General features: G+C 47.8%; 1 protein-coding gene across 2 annotated transcripts in view; it reads right to left on the bottom strand.

Moving 5' to 3' along the window:
* LOC148473965 (rho crystallin-like) overlaps window positions 1-23,046 on the bottom strand; it is a 62,709-nt gene that overhangs the window by 11,665 nt on the left and 27,998 nt on the right. For both annotated transcript variants that reach the window (XM_088459292.1, XM_088459291.1), the window contains exons 2-4: window positions 10,397-10,564; window positions 9,406-9,522; window positions 4,135-4,209 (exon numbers count right to left, since the gene is read on the bottom strand). In XM_088459292.1, the coding sequence (XP_088315418.1) occupies window positions 4,135-4,209; window positions 9,406-9,522; window positions 10,397-10,564 (360 nt within the window). The remainder of the gene's footprint in view (window positions 1-4,134; window positions 4,210-9,405; window positions 9,523-10,396; window positions 10,565-23,046) is intronic.

The raw sequence follows: 23,046 nt of genomic DNA, 5'->3' as shown, positions 1-23,046 counted from the left end.
ACATAATAGAGCAGAACATTATTAAACTCACAAGAGTCACTTCAAAACTTACTAAAAGTAACGGGGTATATTCATTTACTACATTGCGGGTTTATAGAAGTGGAGATGTTGCCCATAGCAACCAATCAGAGTGTACTTATCATTTCTCTAGCACCTTTTAGAAACTAATAGCTAGAATCTCATTGGTTTAGTAAATATACCCCAATATCTTGAACTTTATGCAGCCGACGCTCCTAACAATTCCTTTGGGAAATTAAATATATGGAATATGTTCGAACAAATATCCTCCATTCCTACATAAGATAAGCGAGCCAGTACTAATATTCTCTCTCTTTGGATTACGAGCCAGGAATTATCCCCAAATTACTGACAAATTACAAGCACACAGATATCCACACAGGATACCTACACAATAATAAAATGATAATTAAAAGAGAAAAAAAGTTACACACAACTCTTACATGTATATTGTAACAGTCATTTATATCTCAGTATAATATATTCATGATTTAGGGGCCTATTCATCATACCTTAAAACTCTCTGGAGGTAATTAGGTTTAGAACTGGCATGGAGTTCTACCTAATTACCGGAGGAATTCATCATTCCTCCTCTCCATTCCTCCTCTCCATTCCTCCTCTCCATTCCTCCTCTCCATCCCTCCTCTCCATTCCTCCTCTCCATTCCTCCTCTCCATTCCTCCTCTCCATCCTCCTCTCCATTCCTCCTCTCCATTCCTCCTCTCCATTCCTCCTCTCCATTCCACCTCTCCATTCCACCTCTCCATCCTCCTCTCCATTCCTCCTCTCCATTCCACCTCTCCATTCCTCCTCTCCATTCCACCTCTCCATTCCTCCTCTCCATTCCTCCTCTCCATCCTCCTCTCCATTCCTCCTCTCCATTCCTCCTCTCCATTCCACCTCTCCATTCCTCCTCTCCATTCCTCCTCTCCATTCCACCTCTCCATTCCTCCTCTCCATTCCTCCTCCCCATTCCTCCTCTCCATCCTCCTCTCCATTCCTCCTCTCCATTCCTCCTCTCCATTCCTCCTCTCCATTCCACCTCTCCATTCCTCCTCTCCATTCCTCCTCTCCATTCCTCCTCTCCATCCTCCTCTCCATCCCTCCTCTCCATCCCTCCTCTCCATTCCTCCTCTCCATTCCACCTCTCCATTCCTCCTCTCCATTCCTCCTCTCCATCCTCCTCTCCATTCCTCCTCTCCATTCCTCCTCTCCATTCCTCCTCTCCATTCCTCCTCTCCATTCCACCACTCCATTCCTCCTCTCCATCCTCCTCTCCATTCCTCCTCTCCATTCCTCCTCTCCATTCCACCTCTCCATTCCTCCTCCCCATTCCTCCTCTCCATTCCTCCTCTCCATCCTCCTCTCCATTCCTCCTCTCCATTCCTCCTCTCCATTCCTCCTCTCCATTCCACCTCTCCATTCCTCCTCTCCATTCCTCCTCTCCATTCCACCTCTCCATTCCACCTCTCCATTCCTCCTCCCCATTCCTCCTCTCCATCCTCCTCTCCATTCCTCCTCTCCATTCCTCCTCTCCATTCCACCTCTCCATTCCTCCTCTCCATTCCTCCTCTCCATCCTCCTCTCCATCCCTCCTCTCCATTCCTCCTCTCCATTCCTCCTCTCCATTCCACCTCTCCATTCCTCCTCTCCATCCTCCTCTCCATTCCTCCTCTCCATTCCTCCTCTCCATTCCACCTCTCCATTCCTCCTCTCCATTCCTCCTCTCCATTCCACCTCTCCATTCCTCCTCTCCATTCCACCTCTCCATTCCTCCTCCCCATTCCACCTCTCCATTCCTCCTCTCCATTCCTCCTCTCCATTCCTCCTCTCCATTCCACCTCTCCATTCCACCTCTCCATTCCTCCTCTCCATTCCACCTCTCCATTCCTCCTCTCCATTCCTCCTCCCCATTCCTCCTCTCCATTCCTCCTCTCCATCCTCCTCTCCATTCCTCCTCTCCATTCCACCTCTCCATTCCTCCTCTCCATTCCTCCTCCCCATTCCTCCTCTCCATTCCACCTCTCCATTCCTCCTCTCCATTCCTCCTCTCCATCCCTCCTCTCCATCCCTCCTCTCCATTCCTCCTCTCCATTCCACCTCTCCATTCCTCCTCTCCATTCCTCCTCTCCATTCCACCTCTCCATTCCTCCTCTCCATTCCTCCTCTCCATTCCACCTCTCCATTCCTCCTCTCCATTCCACCTCTCCATTCCTCCTCTCCATTCCTCCTCTCCATTCCTCCTCTCCATTCCTCCTCTCCATCCTCCTCTCCATCCCTCCTCTCCATTCCTCCTCTCCATTCCTCCTCTCCATTCCACCTCTCCATTCCTCCTCTCCATTCCTCCTCCCCATTCCTCCTCTCCATTCCTCCTCTCCATCCTCCTCTCCATTCCTCCTCTCCATTCCTCCTCTCCATTCCTCCTCTCCATTCCACCTCTCCATTCCTCCTCTCCATTCCTCCTCCCCATTCCTCCTCCCCATTCCACCTCTCCATTCCTCCTCTCCATTCCTCCTCTCCATCCCTCCTCTCCATCCTCCTCTCCATCCCTCCTCTCCATCCCTCCTCTCCATTCCACCTCTCCATTCCTCCTCTCCATTCCTCCTCTCCATTCCTCCTCTCCATCCTCCTCTCCATTCCTCCTCTCCATTCCTCCTCTCCATTCCTCCTCTCCATTCCACCTCTCCATTCCTCCTCTCCATTCCTCCTCCCCATTCCTCCTCTCCATTCCTCCTCTCCATCCTCCTCTCCATTCCTCCTCTCCATTCCACCTCTCCATTCCTCCTCCCCATTCCTCCTCCCCATTCCTCCTCTCCATCCTCCTCTCCATCCCTCCTCTCCATTCCTCCTCTCCATCCCTCCTCTCCATTCCTCCTCTCCATTCCTCCTCTCCATTCCACCTCTCCATTCCTCCTCTCCATTCCTCCTCTCCATCCTCCTCTCCATTCCTCCTCTCCATTCCTCCTCTCCATTCCTCCTCTCCATTCCACCTCTCCATTCCTCCTCTCCATTCCTCCTCCCCATTCCTCCTCTCCATTCCTCCTCTCCATTCCTCCTCTCCATTCCTCCTCTCCATCCTCCTCTCCATCCCTCCTCTCCATTCCTCCTCTCCATTCCTCCTCTCCATTCCACCTCTCCATTCCTCCTCTCCATTCCTCCTCCCCATTCCTCCTCTCCATTCCTCCTCTCCATCCTCCTCTCCACTCCTCCTCTCCATTCCTCCTCTCCATTCCACCTCTCCATTCCTCCTCTCCATTCCTCCTCTCCATTCCTCCTCCCCATAACTATCTATTCCGAATAGCTGTTATTTTTGCGATGACAGCTTTTTGGGAAATAGCTAGTTATCTCTGTCCACACTAACTTACTGCAGCTGGAATCCGTTCTGCGCATTCGTAAAGCAAGCGCATGTGCAGCACTGCCTACAGCGGCGGTAAGTTTGTGTCCCCCCCAACCCCCTTCCCCCCCCCCGCTCACCTCCCCCCCGTCCCGCACTTACCTGCCCGCTGCAGCGCCTCCGGCTCCGGCGACTGTGCTGTCACGTGTTCTCCCAGCAGCCCACAGTACAGTTTAGAAAAAAAAAACTAAACTATTGTGTTCTGCTGGTAGAACACTTGTCTGCACAGCCCCAGGAGCCAGAGGACGGACCAGGTAAATGTCACCTGCTATTCGCCACCTCACAGTGGCGGATAGTAACTCCGTCAAATTCCGAAAATACATCATTCTTTTTCGGAAGTAGATGAATAGCATAATTTCCATATCCCCATACTAATGTACTAATGTATGGGCAGTGTGGAAACTAACGCAGGGGGACTTAGCAAGGAGATATCAGTTATGTATATATAATGATATCAGTGATATCTCCTGTGCTAAGTGGCTTCATGAATACTAAAATAATGTTAATTAAGGAAAATGTCCTTAAAAACGTTATTTTAGTGTTGATGAATAGGCCCCTTAAGCTGGTTATTGTCTCATTGTGGGATTTCTAGGCCCGGCATGGCTGTTACCGACTTGGCAGCTCCCATTAGACATAATTATATAATGCAAAGTAAAGTGATACAATCAAATAAAACAAGTTCGATGCTTTACTACAAACGGATTTATCACTGAATAACTCACCTCCCAAGTAGAAAAAAAGTCGACATCATCATATTGAAAAGACTCTGAATTGCTGGGTCTCTCGGCGCCCACGGGCTATAAAACAGGAGACAGCAAATCAATAGCAGATAACAAATATTTGTAGAATGTTGCGTAATATTAAATGTTACTATTGTACTGAAGGGGAGGGGATAGACTGCATGTGTCACCGTTATATTTAACCTTTTCTAGACGTATTGAATTTAGCACACCCAGATAGGGTGATAGGTTCTCCCATGGGCTGCTCCATGCGTTTTTGGGTTGCATGGCGCTTTCCCCGGCGACAAACGGTAAGCCAAAACATTTCATTGCCGCTTTACTAAATAGTACCCAAGCGCTATTATCCATTTCAACCAATCAGATGTCACCTTTAATTTAACTTATTCTTGTATTACTTAAGCTAACATCTGATTGATTATTATTTGTAATATCACACTTGATAGTACTAGCTGTTGCCTACGGCTTCCTTTTTTTATTTGAGGTGTTCTAGTTGTATTGCTTTGCACAGGGGCCCTGTCGCGGTAGTTGCCAACGTGACCAGCAGCGCTATACAGACTGGTGGCAGCAGCACCTTCACCCACCACTCACACCATTGCCACTGTGTGCCCTGTGCACAGACTGCTATGTAACCTATCCTATTCACCCACCACTCACACCAATGTCACTGTGTGCCCTGTGCACAGACTGCTATGTAGCCTCTCCTATTCACCCACCACTCACACCAATGTCACTGTGTGCCCTGTGCACAGACTGCTATGTAACCTCTCCTATTCACCCACCACTCACACCAATGTCACTGTGTGCCCTGTGCACAGACTGCTATGTAGCCTATCCTATTCACCCACCACTCACACCAATGTCACTATGTGCCCTGTGCACAGACTGCTATGTAACCTCTCCTATTCACCCACCACTCACATAAATGTCACTGTGTGCCCTCTGCACATACTGCTATGTAACCTCTCCTATTCACCCACCACTCACACTGATGTCACTGTGTGCCCTGTGCACAGACTGCTATGTAACCTCTCCTATTCACCCACCACTCACACCAATGTCACTGTGTGCCCTGTGCACAGAAACTGCTATGTAACCTCTCCTATTCACCCACCTCTCACACCAATGTCACTGTGTGCCCTGTGCACAGACTGCTATGTAACCTATCCTATTCACCCACCTCTCACACCAATGTCACTGTGTGCCCTGTGCACAGACTGCTATGTAACCTCTCCTATTCACCTACCACTCACACCAATGTCACTGTGTGCCCTGTGCACAGACTGCTATGTAACCTCTCCTATTCACCTACCAGTCACACCAATGTCACTGTGTGCCCTGTGCACAGACTGCTATGTAACCTCTCCTATTCACCCACCACTCACATTGATGTCACTGTGTGCCCTCTGCACATACTGCTATGTAACCTCTCCTATTCACCCACCACTCACACTGATGTCACTGTGTGCCCTGTGCACAGACTGCTATGTAACCTCTCCTATTCACCCACAACTCACACCAATGTCACTGTGTGCCCTGTGCACAGAAACTGCTATGTAACCTCTCCTATTCACCCATCACTCACACCAATGTCACTGTGTGCCCTGTGCACAGACTGCTATGTAACCTCTCCTATTCACCCACCTCTCACACCAATGTCACTGTGTGCCCTGTGCACAGACTGCTATGTAACCTATCCTATTCACCTACCACTCACACCAATGTCACTGTGTGCCCTGTGCACAGACTGCTATGTAACCTCTCCTATTCACCCACCTCTCACACCAATGTCACTGTGTGCCCCGTGCACAGACTGCTATGTAACCTCTCCTATTCACCCACGTCTCACACCAATGTCACTGTGTGCCCTGTGCACAGACTGCTATGTAACCTCTCCTATTCACCCACCACTCACACCAATGTCACTGTGTGCCCCATGCATAGACTACTATGTAACCTCTCCTATTCACCCACCACTCACACCAATGTCACTGTGTGCCCCATGCATAGACTACTATGTAACCTATCCTATTCACCCACCACTCACACCAATGTCACTGTGTGCCCTGTGCACAGACTGCTATGTAACCTATTCCATTCATGTGACCGCGGGGCCACAGGGCCTCCCCCCCCCTGACACTTTATCGAATGCGCGCATGGTGGCACACCTATCTCACCACTGTCACTGTGTGCCCTGTGCACAGACTGCTATGTAACCTCTCCTATTCACCCACCACTCACACCTATGTCACTGTGTGCCCTGTGCACAGACTGCTATGTAACCTCTCCTATTCACCCACCACTCACACCTATGTCACTGTGTGCCCTGTGCACAGACTGCTATGTAGACTATCCTATTCACACACCACTCACACCTATGTCACTGTGTGCCCTGTGCACAGACTGCTATGTAGCCTATTCTATTCACCCACCACTCACACCAATGTCACTGTGTGCCCTGGGCACAGACTGCTATGTAGCCTATTCTATTCACCCACCACTCACACCAATGTCACTGTGTGCCCTGGGCACAGACTGCTATGTAGCCTCTCCTATTCACCCACCTCTCACACCAATGTCACTGAGTGCCCTGTGCACAGACTGCTATGTAACCTCTCCTATTTACCCACCTCTCACACCAATGTCACTGTGTGCCCTGTGCACAGACTGCTATGTAACCTCTCCTATTCACCCACCACTCACACCAATGTCACTGTGTGCCCTGTGCACAGACTGCTATGTAACCTCTCCTATTCACCCTCCACTCACACCAATGTCACTGTGTGCCCTGTGCACAGACTGCTATGTAACCTATTCTATTCACCCACCACTCACACCAATGTCACTGTGTGCCCTGGGCACAGACTGCTATGTAGCCTATTCTATTCACCCACCACTCACACCAATGTCACTGTGTGCCCTGGGCACAGACTGCTATGTAGCCTCTCCTATTCACCCACCTCTCACACCAATGTCACTGAGTGCCCTGTGCACAGACTGCTATGTAACCTCTCCTATTTACCCACCTCTCACACCAATGTCACTGTGTGCCCTGTGCACAGACTGCTATGTAACCTCTCCTATTCACCCACCACTCACACCAATGTCACTGTGTGCCCTGTGCACAGACTGCTATGTAACCTCTCCTATTTACCCACCTCTCACACCAATGTCACTGTGTGCCCTGTGCACAGACTGCTATGTAGCCTATTCTATTCACCCACCACTCACACCAATGTCACTGTGTGCCCTGTGCACAGACTGCTATGTAGCCTCTCCTATTCACCCACCTCTCACACCAATGTCACTGTGTGCCCTGTGCACAGACTGCTATGTAACCTATTCTATTCATGTGACCGCGGGGCCACAGCACCTCTCCCCCCGCCCCTTACCAGTCGTGCACATGGTGCCACCCCTATCTCTTGCATTGATGATGTCAATAAATTTTGTTTTTGTTATTGCTCAGCTTTAACTTGACGGATGGAGATGGAACAAAGTGCTGGTTATTTCTAGGAGTTTCCTCTACAAAATGATGCAATTTTAATGAAAATCAGTTCAATAGATTTTGTGAAAACTTGAAACAAATAGACAGACACAATGTTCTTATTATATTAGCAGTTTGCCAGAATCTGCTGCACATGCATCTCGCATGTTTTTGATTGCATGCAAGCATGGGCGCCGAGAGGGGAGGGAGCGGGTACAGTTTACCTGGGCCCGAGCTTGCTAGAGGGGCCCGGCGGGGCCTGGGTCTGGCGTCGCCCCCCCCCTCCCTCACAGCAGCTCAGCACACAGCTTGTGCTGGGCTGCAGTGTGAGACTGCTTGCGGCTGCAGCAGCAGCCGGAGCAGTCTCCTATGGCTGTGGGGGGGAGCGATCACACTGATCGCGCCCCCACCGCTTAGCGCCGGGCTGGGGGGGCTTACAGCTCCCCCCTCCCCAGTGCGCAGCGCCACGAAAGTAATTTGTGATTTATTTTTGCCAAGGGGGCATGGCCACGTCTTCTGAAATTAGGCCATGCCCCCTCCTTTACTGTGGCCCGGCCGGGCTCTCTACAGCCCAAGACCCTCCATTGTAATTTTAGGTGCCAAAATTGGTCAAAATAGACTGGAAATGACTGGAAATGAATGTTACTGATGTTAATAATACTATAGGAACAAAGACAGTATCAAGTCACATGATTTTAGCTGTGTTTATAAGAAAAAAAAAAAGGTTAAAAAAGAAAACCAAACCATACCAAACCAAAACACTTGAGGGTGGTTTTGCCAAAACCAAAACCATAACATTTGAGGGTGGTTTTGCCAAAACCAAAATACAGGAGTCAGCACACATCTCTAATTGAAATTAAATTGAAAGTCCCACTTTGTTTCCAGGAAATATGGGCTCAAGTTCTGGGGTTTAGCAGATATCCTACATAGAGAGTCCAGGTCCACCTGTGGTACCGTATTCGTTAAGTGCCGATACTATGATCAATGCTGCCGGAAGTAAGCGATGGTGCACAGTCATCTGTGCTGATGTAGCAGCTTGACGGAAACTCTGATTCTCCCGGTGGGCCTGTGCCCACGACGTGTTTCATCGTTGGGTGTGGAGGCACGACTTTGTCAAAGGTACCTTTAACTATTACATTAACTTTTGCTTGTGCAGCTTAATCAGCCTGAACATTGCTCTGATTGCTTATCTGTCTCTATTAACACTTGGACTGGTTCAGAGATGGGCGCTAATGCCAACGCTGCTGCGATCCCCTATGCTGAGAAATGTAATCAGATGCCCACTGAAGGCTTTGCAAATCCAAGCATCTGCTTTAAAAAATGCAGCAGCGCTCCCAGATACTTTGATTATCGCAGTTCTGAGTAACTCTATGGCTACTGAGAATGGTGGCGGGATCTGAGACATTTATACTGAGTACGGGATCGCAGTCACAGGCTGAGAGGCTCCCCGAATATGGCCGCCACACGCCTAGGTTTCAGTGTCCCTCCCCTGTTGCCACCCACAAGAGGTTCCCGGTCTGTCAGTCACTTTGTGAATAAATCTCCACTGTGAGCTACAATGAAAATTAAATTTGAAGCATGCACAGTGTATACAGTATATTATTATTATTATTACCAGTTATTTATATAGCGCACACATATTCCGCAGCGCTGTACAGAGAATATTTGGCCATACACATCAGTCCCTGCCGCAGTGGAGCTTACACTCTATATTCCCTATCACATGCTCACATAGGAGTAATACATATATACCGTATATAAAATTCCCGTACCTTGAGAGAGAAAGGCCAGTGCATTATGAAGAGATCCAGGTATCCCAGTTGAAGATCGCTCTTAGACTTTTCTAGACCTTTGCGGACAAGCTCAGGAGAGAAGAACGTGCACCAGAGCTAGGAGATAAAGGGGACAGAATTCTGTGTAATTACCAGTAGAAGATTCAGGCCCTCATTCAGAGCCGTTCGCTATTTGCGTTCGTTCGTTCAAAAACAAGGGGTGGCTATTCAAATGATCCGTTCGCACATTGCAGTCTGTTCACACCTCTAAGTCTGAATGAGCGAGCAAAACATACGCTCTTTTATTTCTTAAAAACGCCCCCTGGCCGCTCGCACCATACGTCATGTCCGCTATTTATTAGATTAATCGAGTACATCGAACAGGATATGAACTGCTCGCTATTCTTGTGGTTGGTTTTTTCAACCGCTATTTTGCGAGCAGTTCTGAGTTATAAAAAAACAAATGAGGTGGTCATTGATGCTGCTATATTAATTATGCACACCCATAAAACGCCTGTTTTGACCTTTAAGCACGCCTGCGTTCTGATCTCCACTCCCCGTTTTCAAGCACCTTCCCCTGTTACCACCCACATACGCCTCCTCCTGTCACTCAAAATAGCAGGCACTCGCTATATTGCATACAAACGATTTTCGGCCGCACTGACTGGTTTGCGCATGCGTACTAAAAACCGTAGGCATGCGCAGATGTGCGAACATCGCTCGGAACGAGCGTACTGCCGCTAGCGAGTGGCTCTGAATGAGGGCCTCAGATCACTCTCAGATGGTGAAGTTTGTAGAAATGGTCAAAGCAAAACTTAATAAGATCTGTTGTCATTTTGATAAAGGCTGGTGAGCCATAAACTAGTATCGGTTATCGGTTACTTGTGAGTTGCACTAGTATCTGTTTCTGGTATAGTTTCATGAAGGGATTATATCACCCAATTAAATGAGTAGAAAAGAATAGTGAGGGAAGATTATCTGCATTTTATACCTTCCCCGTATAGAATATGTCTTCTCTCTTGACTGTGCCGTCGTTAATCTTTGCCCGAATGGCGTTCCCAATCTGAACCTCATTGCCGTAGATGTAAGCGCAATCAATGTGTCGATAGCCAACATCAATGGCGATTTTCGTGGCTTCCTCTCCAACACTTTTAGGGACCTACAAAAAAAGATAAGAGGCAAAAAAAAGTAACAAATTCAGAAATAAATATTGAAGTTTTACAGGACATATAGATAGTACGCTCTCTCTCTCTCTGGTACCTGTAAGAAGTGACACCTGCTATGGAACCAGGGGTGGCGCTACTGTGCGTATGTATTCGGTTTTCGTTTAAAGAAACATTTTTTCTACATATACTGATCTTATTTAAATGACAGATTTTCAAAGCCTGACATATCATTGATCAGGGTTACGTGACAGTTTAATGCGCGATTTGTACAGACAGATTCTGAGACACTGAATGTATTAATGTAGTAGTCAAATCATTCTAAACAATGATTTGTCAGACAGTGAGGTCTATACAAGATCATATTCAATTAATTCATGCACATATACTACTGCTCTCTCCTGGTGTAACCTAGGCACATATACTACTGTTCTCTCCTGGTGTAACCCAGGCACATATATTACTGTTCTCTCCTGGTGTAACCCAGACACATATACTACTGTTCTCTCCTGGTGTAACCCATGCACATATACTACTGTTCTCTCCTGGTGTAACCCAGGCACATACACTACTGTTCTCTCCTGGTGTAACCCAGGCACATATACTAATGTTCTCTCCTGGTGTAACCCAGGCGCATATACTACTGTTCTCTCCTGGTGTAACCCAGGCACATATACTACTGCTCTCTCCTCGTGTAACCCCGGCACATATACTACTGTTCTCTCCTGGTGTAACCCAGGCACATATACTACTGTTCTCTCCTGTGTAACCCAGGCACATATACTACTGCTCTCTCCTCGTGTAACCCCGGCACATATACTACTGTTCTCTCCTGGTGTAACCCAGGCACATATACTACTGTTCTCTCCTGGTGTAACCCAGGCACATATACTACTGTTCTCTCCTGTGTAACCCAGGCACATATACTACTGTTCTCTCCTGGTGTAACCCAGGCACATATACTACTTTTCTCTCCTGGTGTAACCCAGGCACATATACTACTGTTCTCTCCTGGTGTAACCCAGGCACATATACTACTGTTCTCTCCTGTGTAACCCCGGCACATATACTACTGTTCTCTCCTGTGTAACCCAGGCACATATACTACTGTTCTCTCCTGGTGTAACCCAGGCACATATACTACTGTTCTCTCCTGTGTAACCCAGGCACATATACTACTGTTCTCTCCTGGTGTAACCCAGGTACATATACAACTGCTCTCTCCTCGTGTAACCCCGGCACATATACTACTGTTCTCTCCTGTGTAACCCAGGCACATATACTTCTGTTCTCTCCTGGTGTAACCCAGGTACATATATACTACTGTTCTCTCCTGGTGTAACCCAGGCACACATACTACTGTTTTCTCCTGGTGTAACCCAGGCGCATATACTACGGTTCTCTCCTGGTGTAACCCTGGTACATATACTGCTGTTCTCTCCTGGTGTAACCAGGGCACATATACTACTGTTCTCTCCTGGTGTAACCCAGACACATATACTGCTGTTCTCTCCTGGTGTAACCCAGGCACATATACTACGGTTCTCTCCTGGTGTAACCCAGGTACATATACTACTGTTCTCTCCTGGTGTAACCCAGGCACATACACTACTGTTCTCTCCTGGTGTAACCCAGACACATATACTACTGTTCTCTCCTGGTGTAACCCAGGCACATACACTACTGTTCTCTCCTGGTGTAACCCAGACACATATACTAATGTTCTCTCCTGGTGTAACCCAGGCACATATACTACTGTTCTCTCCGGGTGTAACCCAGGCACATATATTACTGTTCTCTCCTGGTGTAACCCAGGCACATATACAACTGCTCTCTCCTCGTGTAACCCCGGCACATATACTACTGTTCTCTCCTGTGTAACCCAGGCACATATACTACTGTTCTCTCCTGGTGTAACCCAGGTACATATATACTACTGTTCTCTCCTGGTGTAACCCAGGCACACATACTACTGTTTTCTCCTGGTGTAACCCAGGCGCATATACTACGGTTCTCTCCTGGTGTAACCCTGGTACATATACTGCTGTTCTCTCCTGGTGTAACCCAGGCACATATACTACTGTTCTCTCCTGGTGTAACCCAGGCACATATACTACGGTTCTCTCCTGGTGTAACCCAGGTACATATACTACTGTTCTCTCCTGGTGTAACCCAGGCACATATATTACTGTTCTCTCCTGGTGTAACCCTGGTACATATACTACTGTTCTCTCCTGGTGTAACCCAGGTACATATACTACTGCTCTCTCCTGGTGTAATCCAGGCACATATACTACTGTTTTCTCCTGGTGTAACCCAGGCACATATACTACTGTTCTCTCCTGGTGTAATCCAGGCACATATACTACTGTTCTCTCCTGGTGTAACCCAGGCTCATATACTACTGTTCTCTCCTGGTGTAACCCAGGTAGGTACATATACTACTGTTCTCTCCTGGTGTAACCCAGGCACATATACTACTGTTCTCTCCTGGTGTAACCCAGGTACATATACTACTGTTCTCTCCTGGTGTAACCCAGGCACATATACTACTGTTCTCTCCTGTGTAACCCAGGCACATATACAACTGCTCTCTCCTCGTGTAACCCCGGCACATATACTACTGTTCTCTCCTGTGTAACCCAGGCACATATACTACTGTTCTCTCCTGGTGTAACCCAGGTACATATATACTACTGTTCTCTCCTGGTGTAACCCAGGCACACATACTACTGTTTTCTCCTGGTGTAACCCAGGCGCATATACTACGGTTCTCTCCTGGTGTAACCCTGGTACATATACTGCTGTTCTCTCCTGGTGTAACCAAGGCACATATACTACTGTTCTCTCCAGGTGTAACCCAGGCACATATACTACGGTTCTCTCCTGGTGTAACCCAGGTACATATACTACTGTTCTCTCCTGGTGTAACCCAGGCACATATATTACTGTTCTCTCCTGGTGTAACCCTGGTACATATACTACTGTTCTCTCCTGGTGTAACCCAGGTACATATACTACTGCTCTCTCCTGGTGTAATCCAGGCACATATACTACTGTTTTCTCCTGGTGTAACCCAGGCACATATACTACTGTTCTCTCCTGGTGTAATCCAGGCACATATACTACTGTTCTCTCCTGGTGTAACCCAGGCTCATATACTACTGTTCTCTCCTGGTGTAACCCAGGCACATATACTACTGTTCTCTCCTGGTGTAACCCAGGTACATATACTACTGTTCTCTCCTGGTGTAACCCAGGCACATATACTACTGTTCTCTCCTGGTGTAACCCGGGCGCATATACTACTGTTCTCTCCTGGTGTAACCCAGGCGCATATACTACTGTTCTCTCCTGGTGTAACCCAGGCGCATATACTACTGTTCTCTCCTGGTGTAACCCAGGCACATACACTACTGTTCTCTCCTGGTGTAACCCAGGCACATATACTACTGTTCTCTCCTGGTGTAACCCAGGCACATATACTACTGTTCTCTCCTGGTGTAACCCAGGTAGGTACATATACTACTGTTCTCTCCTGGTGTAACCCAGGCGCATATACTACTGTTCTCTCCTGGTGTAACCCAGGCACATATACTACTATTCTCTCCAGGTGTAACCCAGGTACATATACTACTGTTCTCTCCTGGTGTAACCCAGGCACATATACTACTGTTCTCTCCTGGTGTAACCCAGGTACATATACTACTGTTCTCTCCTGGTGTAACCCAGGAGCATATACTACTGTTCTCTCCTGGTGTAACCCAGGCGCACATACTACTGTTCTCTCCTGGTGTAACCCAGGCACATATACTACTGTTCTCTCCTGGTGTAATCCAGGCGCATATACTACTGTTCTCTCCTGGTGTAACCCAGGCGCATATACTACTGTTCTCTCCTGGTGTAACCCAGGCGCATATACTACTGTTCTCTCCTGGTGTAACCCAGGCGCATATACTACTGTTCTCTCCTGGTGTAACCCAGGCACATATACAACTGCTCTCTCCTCGTGTAACCCCGGCACATATACTACTGTTCTCTCCTGTGTAACCCAGGCACATATACTACTGTTCTCTCCTGGTGTAACCCAGGTACATATATACTACTGTTCTCTCCTGGTGTAACCCAGGCACACATACTACTGTTTTCTCCTGGTGTAACCCAGGCGCATATACTACGGTTCTCTCCTGGTGTAACCCTGGTACATATACTGCTGTTCTCTCCTGGTGTAACCAAGGCACATATACTACTGTTCTCTCCTGGTGTAACCCAGGCACATATACTATGGTTCTCTCCTGGTGTAACCCAGGTACATATACTACTGTTCTCTCCTGGTGTAACCCAGGCACATATATTACTGTTCTCTCCTGGTGTAACCCTGGTACATATACTACTGTTCTCTCCTGGTGTAACCCAGGTACATATACTACTGCTCTCTCCTGGTGTAATCCAGGCACATATACTACTGTTCTCTCCTGGTGTAACCCAGGCACATATACTACTGTTCTCTCCTGGTGTAATCCAGGCACATATACTACTGTTCTCTCCTGGTGTAACCCAGGCTCATATACTACTGTTCTCTCCTGGTGTAACCCAGGTAGGTACATATACTACTGTTCTCTCCTGGTGTAACCCAGGCACATATACTACTGTTCTCTCCTGGTGTAACCCAGGCACATATACTACTGTTCTCTCCTGGTGTAACCCAGGCACATATACTACTGTTCTCTCCTGGTGTAACCCAGGCGCATATACTACTGTTCTCTCCTGGTGTAACCCAGGCGCATATACTACTGTTCTCTCCTGGTGTAACCCAGGCACATATACTACTGTTCTCTCCTGGTGTAACCCAGGCACATACACTACTGTTCTCTCCTGGTGTAACCCAGTCACATATACTACTGTTCTCTCCTGGTGTAACCCAGGCACATATACTACTGTTCTCTCCTGGTGTAACCCAGGTAGGTACATATACTACTGTTCTCTCCTGGTGTAACCCAGGCGCATATACTACTGTTCTCTCCTGGTGTAACCCAGGCGCATATACTACTATTCTCTCCTGGTGTAACCCAGGTACATATACTACTGTTCTCTCCTGGTGTAACCCAGGCGCATATACTACTGTTCTCTCCTGGTGTAACCCAGGCGCATATACTACTGTTCTCTCCTGGTGTAACCCAGGCGCATATACTACTGTTCTCTCCTGGTGTAACCCAGGCGCATATACTACTGTTCTCTCCTGGTGTAACCCAGGCGCATATACTACTGTTCTCTCCTGGTGTAACCCAGGCGCATATACTACTGTTCTCTCCTGGTGTAACCCAGGCGCATATACTACTGTTCTCTCCTGGTGTAACCCAGGCGCATATACTACTGTTCTCTCCTGGTGTAACCCAGGCGCATATACTACTGTTCTCTCCTGGTGTAACCCAGGCGCATATACTACTGTTCTCTCCTGGTGTAACCCAGGCGCATATACTACTTTTCTCTCCTGGTGTAACCCAGGCGTATATACTACTGTTCTCTCCTGGTGTAACCCAGGCGCATATACTACTGTTCTCTCCTGGTGTAACCCAGGCACATATACTACTGTTCTCTCCTGGTGTAACCCATGCGCATATACTACTGTTCTCTCCTGGTGTAACCCAGGCGCATATACTACTGTTCTCTCCTGGTGTAACCCAGGCACATATACTACTGTTCTCTCCTGGTGTAACCCAGGTAGGTACATATACTACTGTTCTCTCCTGGTGTAACCCAGGCGCATTTACTACTGTTCTCTCCTGGTGTAACCCAGGCGCATATACTACTGTTCTCTCCTGGTGTAACCCAGGCGCATATACTACTGTTCTCTCCTGGTGTAACCCAGGCGCATATACTACTGTTCTCTCCTGGTGTAACCCAGGCGCATATACTACTGTTCTCTCCTGGTGTAACCCAGGCGCATATACTACTGTTCTCTCCTGGTGTAACCCAGGCGCATATACTACTGTTCTCTCCTGGTGTAACCCAGGCGCATATACTACTTTTCTCTCCTGGTGTAACCCAGGCGCATATACTACTGTTCTCTCCTGGTGTAACCCAGGCGCATATACTACTGTTCTCTCCTGGTGTAACCCAGGCACATATACTACTGTTCTCTCCTGGTGTAACCCAGGCGCATATACTACTGTTCTCTCCTGGTGTAACCCAGGCGCATATACTACTGTTCTCTCCTGGTGTAACCCAGGCGCATATACTACTGTTCTCTCCTGGTGTAACCCAGGTAGGTACATATACTACTGTTCTCTCCTGGTGTAACCCAGGCACATATACTACTGTTCTCTCCTGGTGTAACCCAGGCGCATATACTACTGTTCTCTCCTGGTGTAACCCAGGCACATATACTACTGTTCTCTCCTAGTGTAACACAGGCACATATACTACTGTTCTCTCCTGGTGTAACCCAGGCGCATATACTACTGTTCTCTCCTGGTGTAACCCAGGCACATATACTACTGTTCTCTCCTGGTGTAATCCAGGCACATATACTACTGTTCTCTCCTGGTGTAACCCAGGCTCATATACTACTGTTCTCTCCTGGTGTAACCCAGGTAGGTACATATACTACTGTTCTCTCCTGGTGTAACCCAGGCACATATACTACTGTTCTCTCCTGGTGTAACCCAGGTACATATACTACTGTTCTCTCCTGGTGTAACCCAGGCACATATACTACTGTTCTCTCCTGGTGTAACCCAGGCACATATACTACTGTTCTCTCCTGGTGTAACCCAGGCGCATATACTACTGTTCTCTCCTGGTGTAACCCAGGCACATATACTACTGTTCTCTCCTGGTGTAACCCAGGCACATACACTACTGTTCTCTCCTGGTGTAACCCAGGCACATATACTACTGTTCTCTCCTGGTGTAACCCAGGCACATATACTACTGTTCTCTCCTGGTGTAACCCAGGTAGGTACATATACTACTGTTCTCTCCTGGTGTAACCCAGGCGCATATACTACTGTTCTCTCCTGGTGTAACCCAGGCACATATACTACTGTTCTCTCCTGGTGTAACCCAGGTACATATACTACTGTTCTCTCCTGGTGTAACCCAGGCACATATACTACTGTTCTCTCCTGGTGTAACCCAGGTACATATACTACTGTTCTCTCCTGGTGTAACCCAGGAGCACATACTACTGTTCTCTCCTGGTGTAACCCAGGCGCACATACTACTGTTCTCTCCTGGTGTAACCCAGGCGCATATACTACTGTTCTCTCCTGGTGTAATCCAGGCGCATATACTACTGTTCTCTCCTGGTGTAACCCAGGCTCATATACTACTGTTCTCTCCTGGTGTAACCCAGGCGCATATACTACTGTTCTCTCCTGGTGTAACCCAGGTACATATACTACTGTTCTCTCCTGGTGTAACCCAGGCACATATACTACTGTTCTCTCCTGGTGTAACCCAGGCGCATATATTACTGTTCTCTCCTGGTGTAACCCAGGCACATATACTACTGTTCTCTCCTGGTGTAACCCAGGCGCATATACTACTGTTCTCTCCTGGTGTAACCCAGGTACATATACTACTGTTCTCTCCTGGTGTAACCCAGGCACATATACTACTGTTCTCTCCTGGTGTAACCCAGGCGCATATACTACTCTTCTCTCCTGGTGTAACCCAGGCACATATACTACTGTTCTCTCCTGGTGTAACCCAGGCGCATATACTACTGTTCTCTCCTGGTGTAACCCAGGCGCATATATTACTGTTCTCTCCTGGTGTAACCCAGGCGCATATACTACTGTTCTCTCCTGGTGTAACCCAGGCACATATACTACTGTTCTCTCCTGATGTAACCCAGGCACATACACTACTGTTCTCTCCTGGTGTAACCCAGGCACATATACTACTGTTCTCTCCTGGTGTAACCCAGGCACATATACTACTGTTCTCTCCTGGTGTAACCCAGGTAGGTACATATACTACTGTTCTCTCCTGGTGTAACCCAGGCGCATATACTACTGTTCTCTCCTGGTGTAACCCAGGCACATATACTACTATTCTCTCCTGGTGTAACCCAGGCACATATACTACTGTTCTCTCCTGGTGTAACCCAGGCGCATATACTACTGTTCTCTCCTGGTGTAACCCAGGCGCATTTACTACTGTTCTCTCCTGGTGTAACCCAGGCGCATATACTACTGTTCTCTCCTGGTGTAACCCAGGCGCATATACTACTGTTCTCTCCTGGTGTAACCCAGGCGCATATACTACTGTTCTCTCCTGGTGTAACCCAGGCGCATATACTACTGTTCTCTCCTGGTGTAACCCAGGCGCATATACTACTGTTCTCTCCTGGTGTAACCCAGGCGCATATACTACTGTTCTCTCCTGGTGTAACCCAGGCGCATATACTACTTTTCTCTCCTGGTGTAACCCAGGCGCATATACTACTGTTCTCTCCTGGTGTAACCCAGGCGCATATACTACTGTTCTCTCCTGGTGTAACCCAGGCACATATACTACTGTTCTCTCCTGGTGTAACCCAGGCGCATATACTACTGTTCTCTCCTGGTGTAACCCAGGCGCATATACTACTGTTCTCTCCTGGTGTAACCCAGGCACATATAATACTGTTCTCTCCTGGTGTAACCCAGGTAGGTACATATACTACTGTTCTCTCCTGGTGTAACCCAGGCACATATACTACTGTTCTCTCCTGGTGTAACCCAGGCGCATATACTACTGTTCTCTCCTGGTGTAACCCAGGCACATATACTACTGTTCTCTCCTAGTGTAACACAGGCACATATACTACTGTTCTCTCCTGGTGTAACCCAGGCGCATATACTACTGTTCTCTCCTGGTGTAACCCAGGCACATATACTACTGTTCTCTCCTGGTGTAACCCAGGCACATACACTACTGTTCTCTCCTGGTGTAACCCAGGCACATATACTACTGTTCTCTCCTGGTGTAACCCAGGCACATATACTACTGTTCTCTCCTGGTGTAACCCAGGTAGGTACATATACTACTGTTCTCTCCTGGTGTAACCCAGGCGCATATACTACTGTTCTCTCCTGGTGTAACCCAGGCACATATACTACTGTTCTCTCCTGGTGTAACCCAGGTACATATACTACTGTTCTCTCCTGGTGTAACCCAGGCACATATACTACTGTTCTCTCCTGGTGTAACCCAGGTACATATACTACTGTTCTCTCCTGGTGTAACCCAGGAGCATATACTACTGTTCTCTCCTGGTGTAACCCAGGCGCACATACTACTGTTCTCTCCTGGTGTAACCCAGGCACATATACTACTGTTCTCTCCTGGTGTAATCCAGGCGCACATACTACTGTTCTCTCCTGGTGTAACCCAGGCACATATACTACTGTTCTCTCCTGGTGTAACCCAGGCGCATATACTACTGTTCTCTCCTGGTGTAACCCAGGCACATATACTACTGTTCTCTCCTGGTGTAACCCAGGCGCATATACTACTGTTCTCTCCTGGTGTAACCCAGGCACATATACTATTGTTCTCTCCTGGTGTAACCCAGGCACATATATTACTGTTCTCTCCTGGTGTAACCCAGGTAGGTACATATACTACTGTTCTCTCCTGGTGTAACCCAGGCGCATATACTACTGTTCTCTCCTGGTGTAACCCAGGCGCATATACTACTGTTCTCTCCTGGTGTAACCCAGGTACATATACTACTGTTCTCTCCTGGTGTAACCCAGGTACATATACTACTGTTCTCTCCTGGTGTAACCCAGGCACATATACTACTGTTCTCTCCTATGTAACCCAGACACATATACTACTGTTCTCTCCTGGTGTAACCCAGGCACATATACTACTGTTCTCTCCTGTGTAACCCAGGTACATATACTACTGTTCTCTCCTGGTGTAACCCAGGCACATATACTACTGTTCTCTCCTGGTATAACCCAGACACATATACTACTGTTCTCTGCTGGTGTAACCCAGGCACATATACTACTGTTCTCTCCTGGTATAACCCAGGCACATATACTACTGTTCTCTCCTGGTGTAACCCATGCACATATACTACTGTTCTCTCCTGGTGTAACCCAGGCACATATACTACTGTTCTCTCCTGGTGTAACCCAGGCACATATACTACTGTTCTCTCCTGGTGTAACCCAGGCACATATACTACTGTTCTCTCCTGGTGTAAGCCAGGCACATATACTACTGTTCTCTCCTGGTGTAACCCAGGCGCATATACTACTGTTCTCTCCTGGTGTAACCCATGCACATATACTACTGTTCTCTGCTGGTGTAACCCAGGCACATATACTGCTGTTCTCTCCTGGTGTAACCCAGGCGCATATACTAGTGTTCTCTCCTGGTGTAACCCAGGCACATACACTACTGTTCTCTCCTGGTGTAACCCAGGCGCATATACTACTATTCTCTCCTGGTATAACCCAGGCACATATACTACTGTTCTCTCCTGGTGTAACCCAGGCACATATACTAGTGTTCTCTCCTGGTGTAACCCAGGCGCATATACTACTGTTCTCTCCTGGTGTAACCCAGGCACATATACTACTGTTCTCTCCTGGTGTAACCCAGGCACATACACTACTGTTCTCTCCTGGTGTAACCCAGGCACATATACTACTGTTCTCTCCTGGTGTAACCCAGGCACATATACTACTGTTCTCTCCTGGTGTAACCCAGGTAGGTACATATACTACTGTTCTCTCCTGGTGTAACCCAGGCGCATATACTACTGTTCTCTCCTGGTGTAACCCAGGCACATATACTACTGTTCTCTCCTGGTGTAACCCAGGTACATATACTACTGTTCTCTCCTGGTGTAACCCAGGCACATATACTACTGTTCTCTCCTGGTGTAACCCAGGTACATATACTACTGTTCTCTCCTGGTGTAACCCAGGAGCATATACTACTGTTCTCTCCTGGTGTAACCCAGGCGCACATACTACTGTTCTCTCCTGGTGTAACCCAGGCACATATACTACTGTTCTCTCCTGGTGTAATCCAGGCGCACATACTACTGTTCTCTCCTGGTGTAACCCAGGCACATATACTACTGTTCTCTCCTGGTGTAATCCAGGCGCATATACTACTGTTCTCTCCTGGTGTAACCCAGGCACATATACTACTGTTCTCTCCTGGTGTAACCCAGGCGCATATACTACTGTTCTCTCCTGGTGTAACCCAGGCACATATACTATTGTTCTCTCCTGGTGTAACCCAGGCACATATATTACTGTTCTCTCCTGGTGTAACCCAGGTAGGTACATATACTACTGTTCTCTCCTGGTGTAACCCAGGCGCATATACTACTGTTCTCTCCTGGTGTAACCCAGGCGCATATACTACTGTTCTCTCCTGGTGTAACCCAGGTACATATACTACTGTTCTCTCCTGGTGTAACCCAGGCACATATACTACTGTTCTCTCCTGTGTAACCCAGACACATATACTACTGTTCTCTCCTGGTGTAACCCAGGCACATATACTACTGTTCTCTCCTGTGTAACCCAGGTACATATACTACTGTTCTCTCCTGGTGTAACCCAGCACATATACTACTGTTCTCTCCTGGTATAACCCAGACACATATACTACTGTTCTCTGCTGGTGTAACCCAGGCACATATACTACTGTTCTCTCCTGGTATAACCCAGGCACATATACTACTGTTCTCTCCTGGTGTAACCCATGCACATATACTACTGTTCTCTGCTGGTGTAACCCAGGCACATATACTGCTGTTCTCTCCTGGTGTAACCCAGGCGCATATACTAGTGTTCTCTCCTGGTGTAACCCAGGCGCATATACTGCTGTTCTCTCCTGGTGTAACCCAGGCACATACACTACTGTTCTCTCCTGGTGTAACCCAGGCGCATATACTACTATTCTCTCCTGGTATAACCCAGGCACATATACTACTGTTCTCTCCTGGTGTAACCCAGGCACATATACTACTGTTCTCTCCTGGTGTAACCCAGGCGCATATACTACTGTTCTCTCCTGGTGTAACCCAGGCGCATATACTACTGTTCTCTCCTGGTGTAACCCAGGCACATACACTACTGTTCTCTCCTGGTGTAACCCAGGCGCATATACTACTATTCTCTCCTGGTATAACCCAGGCACATATACTTCTGTTCTCTCCTGGTGTAACCCAGGTACATATACTACTGTTCTCTCCTGGTGTAACCCAGGAGAATATACTACTGTTCTCTCCTGGTGTAACCCAGGCGCACATACTACTGTTCTCTCCTGGTGTAACCCAGGCACATATACTACTGTTCTCTCCTGGTGTAATCCAGGCGCACATACTACTGTTCTCTCCTGGTGTAACCCAGGCACATATACTACTGTTCTCTCCTGGTGTAATCCAGGCGCATATACTACTGTTCTCTCCTGGTGTAACCCAGGCACATATACTACTGTTCTCTCCTGG

The sequence above is a fragment of the Taudactylus pleione genome, unplaced genomic scaffold, assembly GCF_031769625.1.
Source record: "Taudactylus pleione unplaced genomic scaffold, aTauple2 ptg000903l, whole genome shotgun sequence".
NCBI lineage: Eukaryota > Metazoa > Chordata > Amphibia > Anura > Myobatrachidae > Taudactylus > Taudactylus pleione.
This window is presented reverse-complemented; position numbering and strand designations above follow the sequence as displayed.